The sequence below is a fragment of the Gigantopelta aegis genome, chromosome 3 (genome assembly GCF_016097555.1).
Source record: "Gigantopelta aegis isolate Gae_Host chromosome 3, Gae_host_genome, whole genome shotgun sequence".
In the NCBI taxonomy this organism is placed as follows: Eukaryota; Metazoa; Mollusca; class Gastropoda; order Neomphalida; family Peltospiridae; genus Gigantopelta; species Gigantopelta aegis.
This window is the reverse complement of record NC_054701.1, coordinates 6,189,694-6,204,421: the sequence shown is the minus strand read 5'-3', so window position 1 is coordinate 6,204,421 and position 14,728 is coordinate 6,189,694. Positions and strand designations below refer to the sequence as shown.

The following is a 14,728-nucleotide window of genomic DNA, read 5'->3' as shown; positions in this document are numbered from 1 at the left end:
AATATGATCAATTCTGGAATAGGACTTAGCCTGACTTAATGAGTAAGTACTTTACCACTGGGCTACATCTCGCCCCTCCAATATGATCAATTCTGGAATAGGACTTAGCCTGACTTAATGAGTAAGTACTTTACCACTGGGCTACATCTCGGCCCCTCCAATATGATCAATTCTGGAATAGGACTTAGCCTGACTTAATGAGTAAGTACTTTACCACTGGGCTACATCTCGGCCCCTCCAATATGATCAATTCTGGAATAGGACTTAGCCTGACTTAATGAGTAAGTACTTTACCACTGGGCTACATCTCGGCCCCTCCAATATGATCAATTCTGGAATAGGACTTAGCCTGACTTAATGAGTAAGTACTTTACCACTGGGCTACATCTCGGCCCCTCCAATATGATCAATTCTGGAATAGGACTTAGCCTGACTTAATGAGTAAGTACTTTACCACTGGGCTACATCTCGGCCCCTCCAATATGATCAATTCTGGAATAGGACTTAGCCTGACTTAATGAGTAAGTACTTTACCACTGGGCTACATCTCGGCCCCTCCAATATGATCAATTCTGGAATAGGACTTAGCCTGACTTAATGAGTAAGTACTTTACCACTGGGCTACATCTCGCTCCCTCCAATATGATCAATTCTGGAATAGGACTTAGCCTGACTTAATGAGTAAGTACTTTACCACTGGGCTACATCTCGGCCCCTCCAATATGATCAATTCTGGAATAGGACTTAGCCTGACTTAATGAGTAAGTACTTTACCACTGGGCTACATCTCGGCCCCTCCAATATGATCAATTCTGGAATAGGACTTAGCCTGACTTAATGAGTAAGTACTTTACCACTGGGCTACATCTCGGCCCCTCCAATATGATCAATTCTGGAATAGGACTTAGCCTGACTTAATGAGTAAGTACTTTACCACTGGGCTACATCTCGCCCCTCCAATATGATCAATTCTGGAATAGGACTTAGCCTGACTTAATGAGTAAGTACTTTACCACTGGGCTACATCTCGCCCCTCCAATATGATCAATTCTGGAATAGGACTTAGCCTGACTTAATGAGTAAGTACTTTACCACTGGGCTACATCTCGGCCCCTCCAATATGATCAATTCTGGAATAGGACTTAGCCTGACTTAATGAGTAAGTACTTTACCACTGGGCTACATCTCGCCCCTCCAATATGATCAATTCTGGAATAGGACTTAGCCTGACTTAATGAGTAAGTACTTTACCACTGGGCTACATCTCGCCCCTCCAATATGATCAATTCTGGAATAGGACTTAGCCTGACTTAATGAGTAAGTACTTTACCACTGGGCTACATCTCGGCCCCTCCAATATGATCAATTCTGGAATAGGACTTAGCCTGACTTAATGAGTAAGTACTTTACCACTGGGCTACATCTCGGCCCCTCCAATATGATCAATTCTGGAATAGGACTTAGCCTGACTTAATGAGTAAGTACTTTACCACTGGGCTACATCTCGGCCCCTCCAATATGATCAATTCTGGAATAGGACTTAGCCTGACTTAATGAGTAAGTACTTTACCACTGGGCTACATCTCGCTCCCTCCAATATGATCAATTCTGGAATAGGACTTACGCCTGACTTAATGAGTAAGTACTTTACCACTGGGCTACATCTCGCTCCCTCCAATATGATCAATTCTGGAATAGGACTTACGCCTGACTTAATGAGTAAGTACTTTACCACTGGGCTACATCTCGCTCCCTCCAATATGATCAATTCTGGAATAGGACTTACGCCTGACTTAATGAGTAAGTACTTTACCACTGGGCTACATCTCGCTCCCTCCAATATGATCAATTCTGGAATAGGACTTAGCCTGACTTAATGAGTAGTACTTTACCACTGGGCTACATCTCGCCCCTCCAATATGATCAATTCTGGAATAGGACTTAGCCTGACTTAATGAGTAAGTACTTTACCACTGGGCTACATCTCGCTCCCTCCAATATGATCAATTCTGGAATAGGACTTACGCCTGACTTAATGAGTAAGTACTTTACCACTGGGCTACATCTCGCTCCCTCCAATATGATCAATTCTGGAATAGGACTTACGCCTGACTTAATGAGTAAGTACTTTACCACTGGGCTACATCTCGGCCCCTCCAATATGATCAATTCTGGAATAGGACTTAGCCTGACTTAATGAGTAAGTACTTTACCACTGGGCTACATCTCGGCCCCTCCAATATGATCAATTCTGGAATAGGACTTAGCCTGACTTAATGAGTAAGTACTTTACCACTGGGCTACATCTCGGCCCCTCCAATATGATCAATTCTGGAATAGGACTTAGCCTGACTTAATGAGTAAGTACTTTACCACTGGGCTACATCTCGCTCCCTCCAATATGATCAATTCTGGAATAGGACTTACGCCTGACTTAATGAGTAAGTACTTTACCACTGGGCTACATCTCGCTCCCTCCAATATGATCAATTCTGGAATAGGACTTAGCCTGACTTAATGAGTAAGTACTTTACCACTGGGCTACATCTCGCTCCCTCCAATATGATCAATTCTGGAATAGGACTTACGCCTGACTTAATGAGTAAGTACTTTACCACTGGGCTACATCTCGGCCCCTCCAATATGATCAATTCTGGAATAGGACTTAGCCTGACTTAATGAGTAAGTACTTTACCACTGGGCTACATCTCGCCCCTCCAATATGATCAATTCTGGAATAGGACTTAGCCTGACTTAATGAGTAAGTACTTTACCACTGGGCTACATCTCGGCCCCTCCAATATGATCAATTCTGGAATAGGACTTACGCCTGACTTAATGAGTAAGTACTTTACCACTGGGCTACATCTCGCTCCCTCCAATATGATCAATTCTGGAATAGGACTTACGCCTGACTTAATGAGTAAGTACTTTACCACTGGGCTACATCTCGCTCCCTCCAATATGATCAATTCTGGAATAGGACTTACGCCTGACTTAATGAGTAAGTACTTTACCACTGGGCTACATCTCGCTCCCTCCAATATGATCAATTCTGGAATAGGACTTACGCCTGACTTAATGAGTAAGTACTTTACCACTGGGCTACATCTCGGCCCCTCCAATATGATCAATTCTGGAATAGGACTTAGCCTGACTTAATGAGTAAGTACTTTACCACTGGGCTACATCTCGCTCCCTCCAATATGATCAATTCTGGAATAGGACTTAGCCTGACTTAATGAGTAAGTACTTTACCACTGGGCTACATCTCGCCCCCTCCAATATGATCAATTCTGGAATAGGACTTACGCCTGACTTAATGAGTAAGTACTTTACCACTGGGCTACATCTCGCTCCCTCCAATATGATCAATTCTGGAATAGGACTTAGCCTGACTTAATGAGTAAGTACTTTACCACTGGGCTACATCTCGCTCCCTCCAATATGATCAATTCTGGAATAGGACTTAGCCTGACTTAATGAGTAAGTACTTTACCACTGGGCTACATCTCGCTCCCTCCAATATGATCAATTCTGGAATAGGACTTACGCCTGACTTAATGAGTAAGTACTTTACCACTGGGCTACATCTCGCTCCCTCCAATATGATCAATTCTGGAATAGGACTTACGCCTGACTTAATGAGTAAGTACTTTACCACTGGGCTACATCTCGCTCCCTCCAATATGATCAATTCTGGAATAGGACTTACGCCTGACTTAATGAGTAAGTACTTTACCACTGGGCTACATCTCGCTCCCTCCAATATGATCAATTCTGGAATAGGACTTAGCCTGACTTAATGAGTAAGTACTTTACCACTGGGCTACATCTCGCTCCCTCCAATATGATCAATTCTGGAATAGGACTTACGCCTGACTTAATGAGTAAGTACTTTACCACTGGGCTACATCTCGCCCCTCCAATATGATCAATTCTGGAATAGGACTTACGCCTGACTTAATGAGTAAGTACTTTACCACTGGGCTACATCTCGGCCCCTCCAATATGATCAATTCTGGAATAGGACTTACGCCTGACTTAATGAGTAAGTACTTTACCACTGGGCTACATCTCGGCCCCTCCAATATGATCAATTCTGGAATAGGACTTAGCCTGACTTAATGAGTAAGTACTTTACCACTGGGCTACATCTCGGCCCCTCCAATATGATCAATTCTGGAATAGGACTTACGCCTGACTTAATGAGTAGTACTTTACCACTGGGCTACATCTCGGCCCCTCCAATATGATCAATTCTGGAATAGGACTTAGCCTGACTTAATGAGTAAGTACTTTACCACTGGGCTACATCTCGCTCCCTCCAATATGATCAATTCTGGAATAGGACTTACGCCTGACTTAATGAGTAAGTACTTTACCACTGGGCTACATCTCGGCCCCTCCAATATGATCAATTCTGGAATAGGACTTAGCCTGACTTAATGAGTAAGTACTTTACCACTGGGCTACATCTCGGCCCCTCCAATATGATCAATTCTGGAATAGGACTTAGCCTGACTTAATGAGTAAGTACTTTACCACTGGGCTACATCTCGGCCCCTCCAATATGATCAATTCTGGAATAGGACTTAGCCTGACTTAATGAGTAAGTACTTTACCACTGGGCTACATCTCGCTCCCTCCAATATGATCAATTCTGGAATAGGACTTACGCCTGACTTAATGAGTAAGTACTTTACCACTGGGCTACATCTCGCTCCCTCCAATATGATCAATTCTGGAATAGGACTTAGCCTGACTTAATGAGTAAGTACTTTACCACTGGGCTACATCTCGGCCCCTCCAATATGATCAATTCTGGAATAGGACTTAGCCTGACTTAATGAGTAAGTACTTTACCTTAATGAGTAAGTACTTTACCACTGGGCTACATCTCGCTCCCTCCAATATGATCAATTCTGGAATAGGACTTAGCCTGACTTAATGAGTAAGTACTTTACCACTGGGCTACATCTCGGCCCCTCCAATATGATCAATTCTGGAATAGGACTTACGCCTGACTTAATGAGTAAGTACTTTACCACTGGGCTACATCTCGCTCCCTCCAATATGATCAATTCTGGAATAGGACTTACGCCTGACTTAATGAGTAAGTACTTTACCACTGGGCTACATCTCGCTCCCTCCAATATGATCAATTCTGGAATAGGACTTAGCCTGACTTAATGAGTAAGTACTTTACCACTGGGCTACATCTCGCTCCCTCCAATATGATCAATTCTGGAATAGGACTTAGCCTGACTTAATGAGTAAGTACTTTACCACTGGGCTACATCTCGCTCCCTCCAATATGATCAATTCTGGAATAGGACTTACGCCTGACTTAATGAGTAAGTACTTTACCACTGGGCTACATCTCGGCCCCTCCAATATGATCAATTCTGGAATAGGACTTACGCCTGACTTAATGAGTAAGTACTTTACCACTGGGCTACATCTCGGCCCCTCCAATATGATCAATTCTGGAATAGGACTTAGCCTGACTTAATGAGTAGTACTTTACCACTGGGCTACATCTCGGCCCCTCCAATATGATCAATTCTGGAATAGGACTTAGCCTGACTTAATGAGTAAGTACTTTACCACTGGGCTACATCTCGCTCCCTCCAATATGATCAATTCTGGAATAGGACTTACGCCTGACTTAATGAGTAAGTACTTTACCACTGGGCTACATCTCGCTCCCTCCAATATGATCAATTCTGGAATAGGACTTACGCCTGACTTAATGAGTAAGTACTTTACCACTGGGCTACATCTCGCTCCCTCCAATATGATCAATTCTGGAATAGGACTTAGCCTGACTTAATGAGTAAGTACTTTACCACTGGGCTACATCTCGGCCCCTCCAATATGATCAATTCTGGAATAGGACTTACGCCTGAGGCCGGCTAACACAATGTTTGATCATATTGTACAATTTTGGTTAAAAGCATGAAACTTGACCTTGACCCATTGCAAACATGGTCAGACATGGATCCAAGTCAGCAACACTCTCTGGCTTTGGTGACAGAATTGAAAATGCTATGGAGGGGTTGGGAGTTTGGGGGAGTAATAAAATATTGAGGAATCACAGCTGGCATACATCAAAAGGAAATATTTATCACAAATAGCAGATGTGGTCTGCTGCCACATACACTGTATTAAAATTCAGGTTTTTAAAAACACTTGACATCGAATACCAGTACTTGTAATTCCACAAAAATATATATATATATATATAGATTAATTACTTTGAAACAAAATAATGCATTAAAAAAATGCATTTTAGCTACTATAAACACCAGAACAACCAGAACCCACAGGATTTGTCAAACTGAAAATGTAAGCAAAGATTTATAAATAATGTGTAACTTAACAGTTATGAAGCAAAGATTTGTAAATAATGTGTAACTTAACAGTTATAAAGCAAAGATTTATAAATAATTGTAAATTAACAGTTATTAAAGGAGGGAACAATTACGGCATTTGGCCTGGTATGCATATTCAACGATATATAATGCACATTATTGCTTAATATCAACAAGTATAATCGTATAGTTAATTATTAAAATGGTTAAAAGTGACGGCTATTATATATAACGGGCGCAGCCATTTTGTACCATCCCTGTGAATACGCCCTCTGGCAAGCTGGTGGTTACGTAATACCTAACGTGTCACGTCAGGAATTAGTCTTCGAACTGAAGAAACAAAACAGGGCCGTAGCTAGGATTTTTTGTTTGGGGGGAAAACTGAGCAGTTAATAGTCTAAAACTCCTTTTCTTTAAGTTTCTATAATGCTTTCCGATTTTTTTCGGGGGGGGGGGGGGGGGGAGAACTGCCCCCCTTGCCCCCCTGCTAGCTACGGCCCTGCAAAACATACCTGATTTTTGCAGATGCATCGCATTGTTCTGTAATTATATCCATCCTAGTAAGCCAGCACCAATTATATATTATTTTTTAATACAAAATAAACCACCATTGTCAAAGTGTTGAAATAACTGTATTATGTTTCGTACATAAATTAACCCACGTACTAAAACAATAATTGGAGTGTTTTCTTGATTAATTGGTCTTTTCTTTCCGTAGCCTTTCTGTGGTTCCTGATTGGCAGGTGTATATTCAGACGGTCCCCAGACACTGTCTAGACACACTAAAAAGACGTGCCTCTTTTATTAAGATCACAGGGTATTGTGTGTTAACTGCACGGACACCCCTCTAATCGTAATCGATCAACCGCCCTGCTTTATTACTGTAAGTAATTCTGTAAAACCCTTGATTAAGTAGACTTTCCCATCTAAAATCACAAAACTGACCAATTACGTCGTCCCAAAGAAAAGAAAAGTATCACTTGGGTATCATGAGTTGTAGTTTTTGCTCAAACGTGCCCTACCAATAGGCCTAATAGTATGTATTTTTTCTTTTGGATTTTTAAAAAAAGAAAAATACTATAACTCCATTTCATTCTATTGATGTAACCTGAAATATATTTAGTTAAATAGTTTATTATACTATCAAGTCATTTATGTTGTTTTACAAGTCAGGTTGATGAAAGCGAAGTGCCTTGTCGTAAATTAGAGCGTTTGTTTACACTGTGCATAGAGAAGATGGACGGAGCTGACGTCACTTCGCCCCAAGCTATACCACCGGACGTCACAAAAACGAAACAAAATGGCTGCCCCCAGTTATCAGGAATAATCATGTTTTTTTATTAACTCTAAAATTACGCGTTTTTCATTTGTTAAAAGTGTCAGTATGTGTTGGTGGTCCGGGTATGCATCTTTACAACACATAAGGCTCTTGTTTGAGTTGACCCTACATTTAAGCAAAGATTTGTAAATAATGTGTAACAACAGTTATAAAGCAAAGATTTGTAAATAATGTGTAAATTAACAGTTATAAAGCAAAGATTTGTAAATAATGTGTAAATTAACAGATATAAAGCAAAGATTTGTAAATAATATACAACTTAACAGTTAAAAATCAATGATTTGTAAATAATGTGTAACTTAACAGTTATAAAGCAAAGATTTGTAAATAATGTGTAAATTAACAGTTATTAAAAAAAGATTTGTAAATAATGTGTAAATTAAGTTAGAAAAAAAGATTTGTAAATAATATACAATTTAACAGTTATAAAGCAAAGATTTGTAAATAATGTGTAACTTATCAGTTATAAAACAAAGATTTGTAATGTATAAAAAACAGTTATAAAGCAAAGATTTGTAAATAATATACAATTTAACAGTTATAAAGCAAAGATTTGTAAATAATGTGTAAGCAGTTATAAAGCAAAGATTTGTAAATAATATACAATTTAACAGTTAAAAATTTAATGGTTAAAAAGCAAAGATTTGTAAATAATCGGTACCGTAAATTAACAGTTAAAATTATTTGTAAATAATGTGTAACTTAATGGTTAAAAAAACAAAGATTTGTAAATAATGTGTAACTTAATGGTTAAAAAAACAAAGATTTGTAAATAATGTGTAACTTACCAGTTGAAAAGAAAAGCTTAGTATATAATGTGTAATTTAATGGTTTGAAAAAACTTTAACAGCAAAATGTATAATTGTTTGTACAATTACACCAGGTTCAAGAAGGGATCTTTTATATGCACTATCCCACAGACAGGATAGCACATACCATGGCCTTTAATATAGCAGTTGTGGTGCACTGCCTGGTAATGAGAAATAACCCAATGGGTCCACCCACAGAGATCGATCCTAGACTGACCGCGCATCAATGGAGCACTTTACCACTGGGCTACGTCCCAATTCTCCACACTACATACACTTTCCTAGGTAATGTGATGGTTGCATCCTGGACAATAGGGAAATGGATGTTTTAAGTTTGAAAGTGACCATTTCATCTAGCATAGGTATTAAGGGTAAAAGTAGCACTTTGTAGGGTCCTTATGTTAATATAATTCTACCAATTAATCAAAAGTTGATCGGGTGGTACAAACCAGTATTAACCAATAAGCAAGGATGAAATGCCAATCAAGAAGTTTGTTTTGTTTAATGACACCACTAGAGCACATTGATTTATAAATCATCAGCTATTGGATGTCTTGACATGTAGTCTTAGAGAGGAAACTCACTACATATTTCCATTAGTAGTAAGGGATCTTTTATATGCACCATCCCACAAACAGGATAGCATATACCATGGCCTTTGATATACCAGTCATGGTGCACTGACTGGAACGAGAAATAACCTAATGGGCCCACCAACGAGGATTGATCCTAGGCCGACTGTGCATCAAGCAAACACTTTACCACTGGGCTATGTCCCAATTCGTCACACTACATACACTTTTCTGCTGTTACTTCTCCTCCATGTTCTGACACTCTTTCGTCACTGACTTCTCTTGAGCAGTGAGTAGACTGTTTCTTTTCGAATCGGAACACCTCTTCTTCAGACTTGTTCACCGGGGAAAGAAGCATCTGTTTGTCAGTAAAAGTGAGTTCTGAGCAGCCTTCCACAAACTGCGCGACCAAGTTGTAGGCTCCGAGAGGGATGAGGATCTGACGCACATACAGTTTGGCGACGTCAGTGTAGCCCTCGATCCCCGTGCTGGCATTGTATTGCAGCCAGACTTTGGCCATGGCGTGACACTGCACAAACTGTTTCACTCTTGCGTGAAGAAGCAGGCTGGAATGGAAAGTTGAACAGAGGAAAATAATGTTTGTTTAACAAAAACCTGTAGACAATTTAAACTATGGCTAATGTGGTGTTTAAAATATGGTTATTAGGCTGCGAATTTAGCTACTCCAACCAATAAAGCAGCAAGGCCAAGATAATACATACCGCAGCCTTTGATGTACCTTTCATATACTATTTGAGTTCATTGATGACAATCGATACTACTCTCAATGATGCACATGTGCAAGAATTTTAGCGAGGGGGGATCTAGACTGTGGCGAGCCAAGTTTATAGGGAATCATGCTACCCCTCAAAATATATCAGCTCTTTACATTAACTTTTCCATCTAGGAACTAGATACCACCTATTTCTATAGATAGTAATTAACAAATATGCGATCAAATTGGTCACAATGTAGAGCAACATACAGTGAAACCCCTCTAGACGGGACACCCTAAGGACCACGTAAAATGTCCGGTTTTAAGAGGTATCCGGTTTAGAGAGGTTAAGTTCTTTTCTGATTTTTAAAAAAGGACAGTGAAAAATGTCCGGTTTTGAGGGAATTCTGGTTTACAGAGGGTCCGGTTTTGAGAGGTTTCACTGTATTGGGAAAAAAGCCAATTTACTTGAGCAGGGGTGTTTATACCCTTGTATGGCCATGGTTACCGGTATATGCACACAGTACTTACCACAGCTGTATGACTCTGGCGGGACACGACTCCACATTTCCATACACGTTCTGAACAAACGGGAGAACCAAGTCCCACTGGTTCAGTTCGGCGTACGCCTGTATCGCTAAGACTGTTAGGGTCCTCGTGGAAGAACAACATCTGAAAAATAACCGCTTGATCGTCATAGGTGGATACCAGGATAATTTTTTTCATAATCGCACCGCGATTCACTACGCAAGTTTCAGAGATTGACTAGAAATATCACTTATCAAGATTTTGAAAACAAAATGTTCTCTGAATACCAGGGCTCACACTGAAAGAGTTTTGTATCAGCCAATTTACAAATATGTGGAGTATTTCCTTGAAAATTACTATTTAAAGTGGCTATTAATAGTTTAAAAAACCTTCATTAGCCAAATACTAAATATGGTAGCCACTTTGTAAAAATATTAATTTGGCTATGGGGATCTGACTGTTCTTATAACTATATTCTTTTGACTGAGTCAGTCAGCGACATGCTACAGATTGATATGGAAAGAAAGAAAGAAAGAAATGTTTTATTTAACGACACACTCAACACATTTTATTTACGGTTATATGGCATGGAATGAGAAATAGCCTAATAGGCCCACCGACGAGGATCGATCCCAGACCAACCGCGCATGGAGGGAGCGCTTTGCCACTGAATGCCTTTGATTATTCAAACAATGTTCTCGAACTGTGCCGTTTAAATATGTTGGGTCAGGGCTAGAGTGCATTTAGTGTTAAAAACTATCAAAGTAATGAAAAGGAAGGAAGGAACTGTTTTATTTAACAACACACTCAACACATTTTATTTATGGTTATATGGCATCGGACATATGGTTAAGGACCACACAGATATTGAGAGAGGAAACCCGCTGTCACCACTTCATGGGCTACTCTTTTCGATTAGCAGCAAGGAATCTTTTATATGCACCATCCCACAGACAGGATAGCACATACCACAGCCTTTGATATACCAGTCGTGGTGCACTGGCTGGAATTAAAGTAATGTGTCTAAAATACAGTTTCTTATATCTGATGACACAGACCTTTAGTTTTGTTATCTTGGAACTCACCTATAGCATTAAACTTATGTTTCTCACTAGTACAAATGCTACAAGAAGGAACATGGCACTTTTATCCAAAACAAATTCAGTTGGTATTGGGCCTCTTCCTGTAGCTTTGGCACCCGTCACTAACAGGTTAGTGTAATGTTATGAGTAAACTTACAAACAATCAAGCTAAACATCCGTAGTGACAAATCTAGGAAAATGTGTGTATTTAATTAAGATTCAGTAGTTGGTGACAATCTGTTACATAGAGTAATCTCTAGCCCTAATTAAATTTATAAATAGGATGGCTACAGGACACTTTAGCTTGCTTTGCAATAACATAAACCATCTTTTTTTAGACCCTAATTAATTGGGGGTTTTAAATATGAGCCATAGATTTATATTCTCAAATATTTGGTTCTATTTGAATAATTCTAGCAGCACGAATTGGTGAGTGGGTGAATATCACAAACATGTTGGCTTAAAATGAATTATCTCCAGAATATTTACCAAATGTTAAAAATATTCTCTCGACATTTATATAAAAAATTTACATATGATTTTTTTATTTACAAAAAAAAGTTTATCTATTTGTCCTTTTTAATGTATGCACAATGATGTTAAACATTATAATCTAAGGGTGTTTTTTCATGTCAAGGTCGGTCGGAAGGAAATGTTTTATTTAACGACGCACTCAGCACATTTTATTTACGGTTATATGGCGTTAGACATATGGTTAAGGACCACACAGGTATTGAGAGAGGAAACCCGCTGTCGCCACTTCATGGGCTACTCTTTTTGATGAGGGTATACCACGGCCTTTGTTACACTAGTTGTGGAGCACTGGCTAGAACGAGAAATAGCCCAATGGTTCACCGACGGGGATCGATCCTAGACCAACCGCGCATCAAGCGAACGCTTTACCACTGGGGTACGTCCCGCCCCTGTCGAGGTCGGAATTACCAGTGTTTTGGGGCACCCGACCCTAAATGTTAAAAAGCCCACGTTGAGTCATCAGTTACCCCCTCAAAACACCAATCCCGGGGATGCTATGGTATAATATAACCATAGCATCACCACTCACACCCCACCCAACACCTGGGGTTGTTTATTAAGCTTAGTGGCACCTGTCTGCTGTCATTCACTCAAATCACTGATTCAATCGTTCACTTGCCTGCTGCAGTCGGGGAAGGTTTTTGTCCGACATATCGCATGACTGCAAACTTCTATACACGAACAGAACTCCTTGAAGATAAAATGATCCGTCGCTTTTTCTATCAATATAATTACATTATTATGTTCTTCGCTATCTTCGCCAAAAACACTTTCCGGAGACGGGCTATGAGTATGATGAACTAATGCAGACGCCATTTTGCAATCACGTGATTTTATGTCGGCTAGTGTTTATTTGTGCGGTATTTTGGATGGTAAAAAGTGGATCTAATGAATGTAGCTGGATAATGGCATCAAGCGCGGATTCAGGGGTGTGTGTGTGGGGGGGGGGGGGGAGGGGGTACATGCAACTATTTAAATGGAAGTTGTACATTAGCGATGAGTGCCAGAGGCGGATCCGGGGGGTGGGGGGTGGGGGGGGGGTCAGGGGACGCGTCCCCTCCCCCCCCCAAAAAAAAGAAATAAAACAATTTCAAGTTCCTTTTTTGTTTGTATAGGTCAGGTCAGGTCATAGGGTTTTACGTGCACATTCAGAACAAGCTCTTGTAGCGCACGCCTGTCGTGGGCACAAGAGCCGGCCTTGGCCGGCTCCTCCGTCCATGACAGGAAAGGTGGGGGGAGGGAAGAGGAGGGACCACCTGCACTGGCAGGTGCAAGGGAGCACCAGCAGCCCGATCAAATCGGTAGCAGGCGGGTGGGGGTGGTGGTGGTGCTATGGAATTTGAATGGAGCAGTTAAATACCAAAGAGAAAAGGGTGCGCAATTTTTATTGAGGGAATTTGGCACGTAAGCATTTTTAGCTGGATGAAGTTAAAGGGACAGACCCTAGTTTTAGCCCATGAATATTAACACAAAGTTTAGTTAATCTACAAACCTGTAACACATTTGGATAAAGCTACAATAAAGGAAACATGAGCCTGTGACTTTGAAATGGTGAAATACCCCCTAAAAATAAACTAAAACTCGATTCCACAACTATTACCTCTCAGACGCACGTGCGTTTTTAAAATATGAGAAATGCATTTCGTGATATTAAAAACACCAGGATGACCAAAGACACTTCGAATGTACGGAAATGGATAATCTAAACAATAAAAGCTAAGTAAAGTATGATTTCAGTTATCAAAAACGGCTTTAATAGTCAAAAATATGCCTTAGTGTTTAGAAACTAGGGTATGTCCCTTTAAGTTGTGCGTGTATGCGCAAGTGTGCAGATGTGTGTGTGTTACGGAGTCTCAATAGGGTTCACCACATTGTGTAACGCGAATAATGAGCGCCTTAATTAAAGTTGCGTAGGGGCGGGACGTAGTCCAGTGGTACAGCGTTCGCTCGATGCGCGGTCGGTGTGGGATCGATCATCGTCGGTGGGCCCTTTGGGCTATTTCTCGTTCTAGCTAGTGGACCACGACTGGTATACCAAAATCCGTGGTATGTACTACCCTGTCTGTTGGATAGTGCATATAAAAGATCCCTTGCTGCTCATCGGAAAGAGTAGGCCATGAAGTGGCGACAGCGAGTTTCCTCTCTTAGTAAATAAAATGTGTTGAGTGCGTCGTTAAATAAAACATGTCTTTCTTTTAAAGTTGCGTGATCAAAGTTGCATAATGATAGCCTAATAGCTTTTGCTTTGAAATTGTAGGCCCTATAGATTTTCAAAATTACTAATGAACAATAGGCTCTGTCATTTTTATTTATATCTGCCCTACCGATGGGTTCGACCGAACCCCCCCCCCCCCCCCCCGAAATCGCTTTTTTTAAATAATTTAATATATCTGACATTGATATCTGACATTATTATATTTACTCAACATAGAAATATATGCCCAATATCTCTGCAATCTATTTTGGAACCCCCTTTTCAAAATCCTATGTACGCCCATGTACCGAGACAGCTGTCTCTAGTATAGTGCCCCGTACAGCTATAATTGTGCCCCTTTGTATCGTTTTTATGTATAACTTCTCTACCTAGACAGAGCCGTCCCTAGAATAGTTCCAGATAAAGTTATAATTTACAAATACCCCTTTGTATTGTTTTTTTATGTATAACTTCTCTACATAGACAGAGCCATCCCTAGAACTGTGCCCTTTAAAGTTATAATTTTCAAGTGCTCCTTTGTATCGTGTTAATGTATAACTGCCCTACCTAGACAGAGT

At 40.3% G+C, this 14,728-nt stretch overlaps 1 protein-coding gene across 1 annotated transcript in view; it reads right to left on the bottom strand.

Moving 5' to 3' along the window:
- LOC121367279 overlaps positions 1 to 14,728 on the bottom strand; it is a 30,944-nt gene that overhangs the window by 2,746 nt on the left and 13,470 nt on the right. Inside the window, exons 2-3 of the mRNA XM_041491392.1 lie at positions 10,344 to 10,484; positions 9,323 to 9,663 (exon numbers count right to left, since the gene is read on the bottom strand). Of these exons, the coding sequence (XP_041347326.1) occupies positions 9,323 to 9,663; positions 10,344 to 10,484 (482 nt within the window). The remainder of the gene's footprint in view (positions 1 to 9,322; positions 9,664 to 10,343; positions 10,485 to 14,728) is intronic.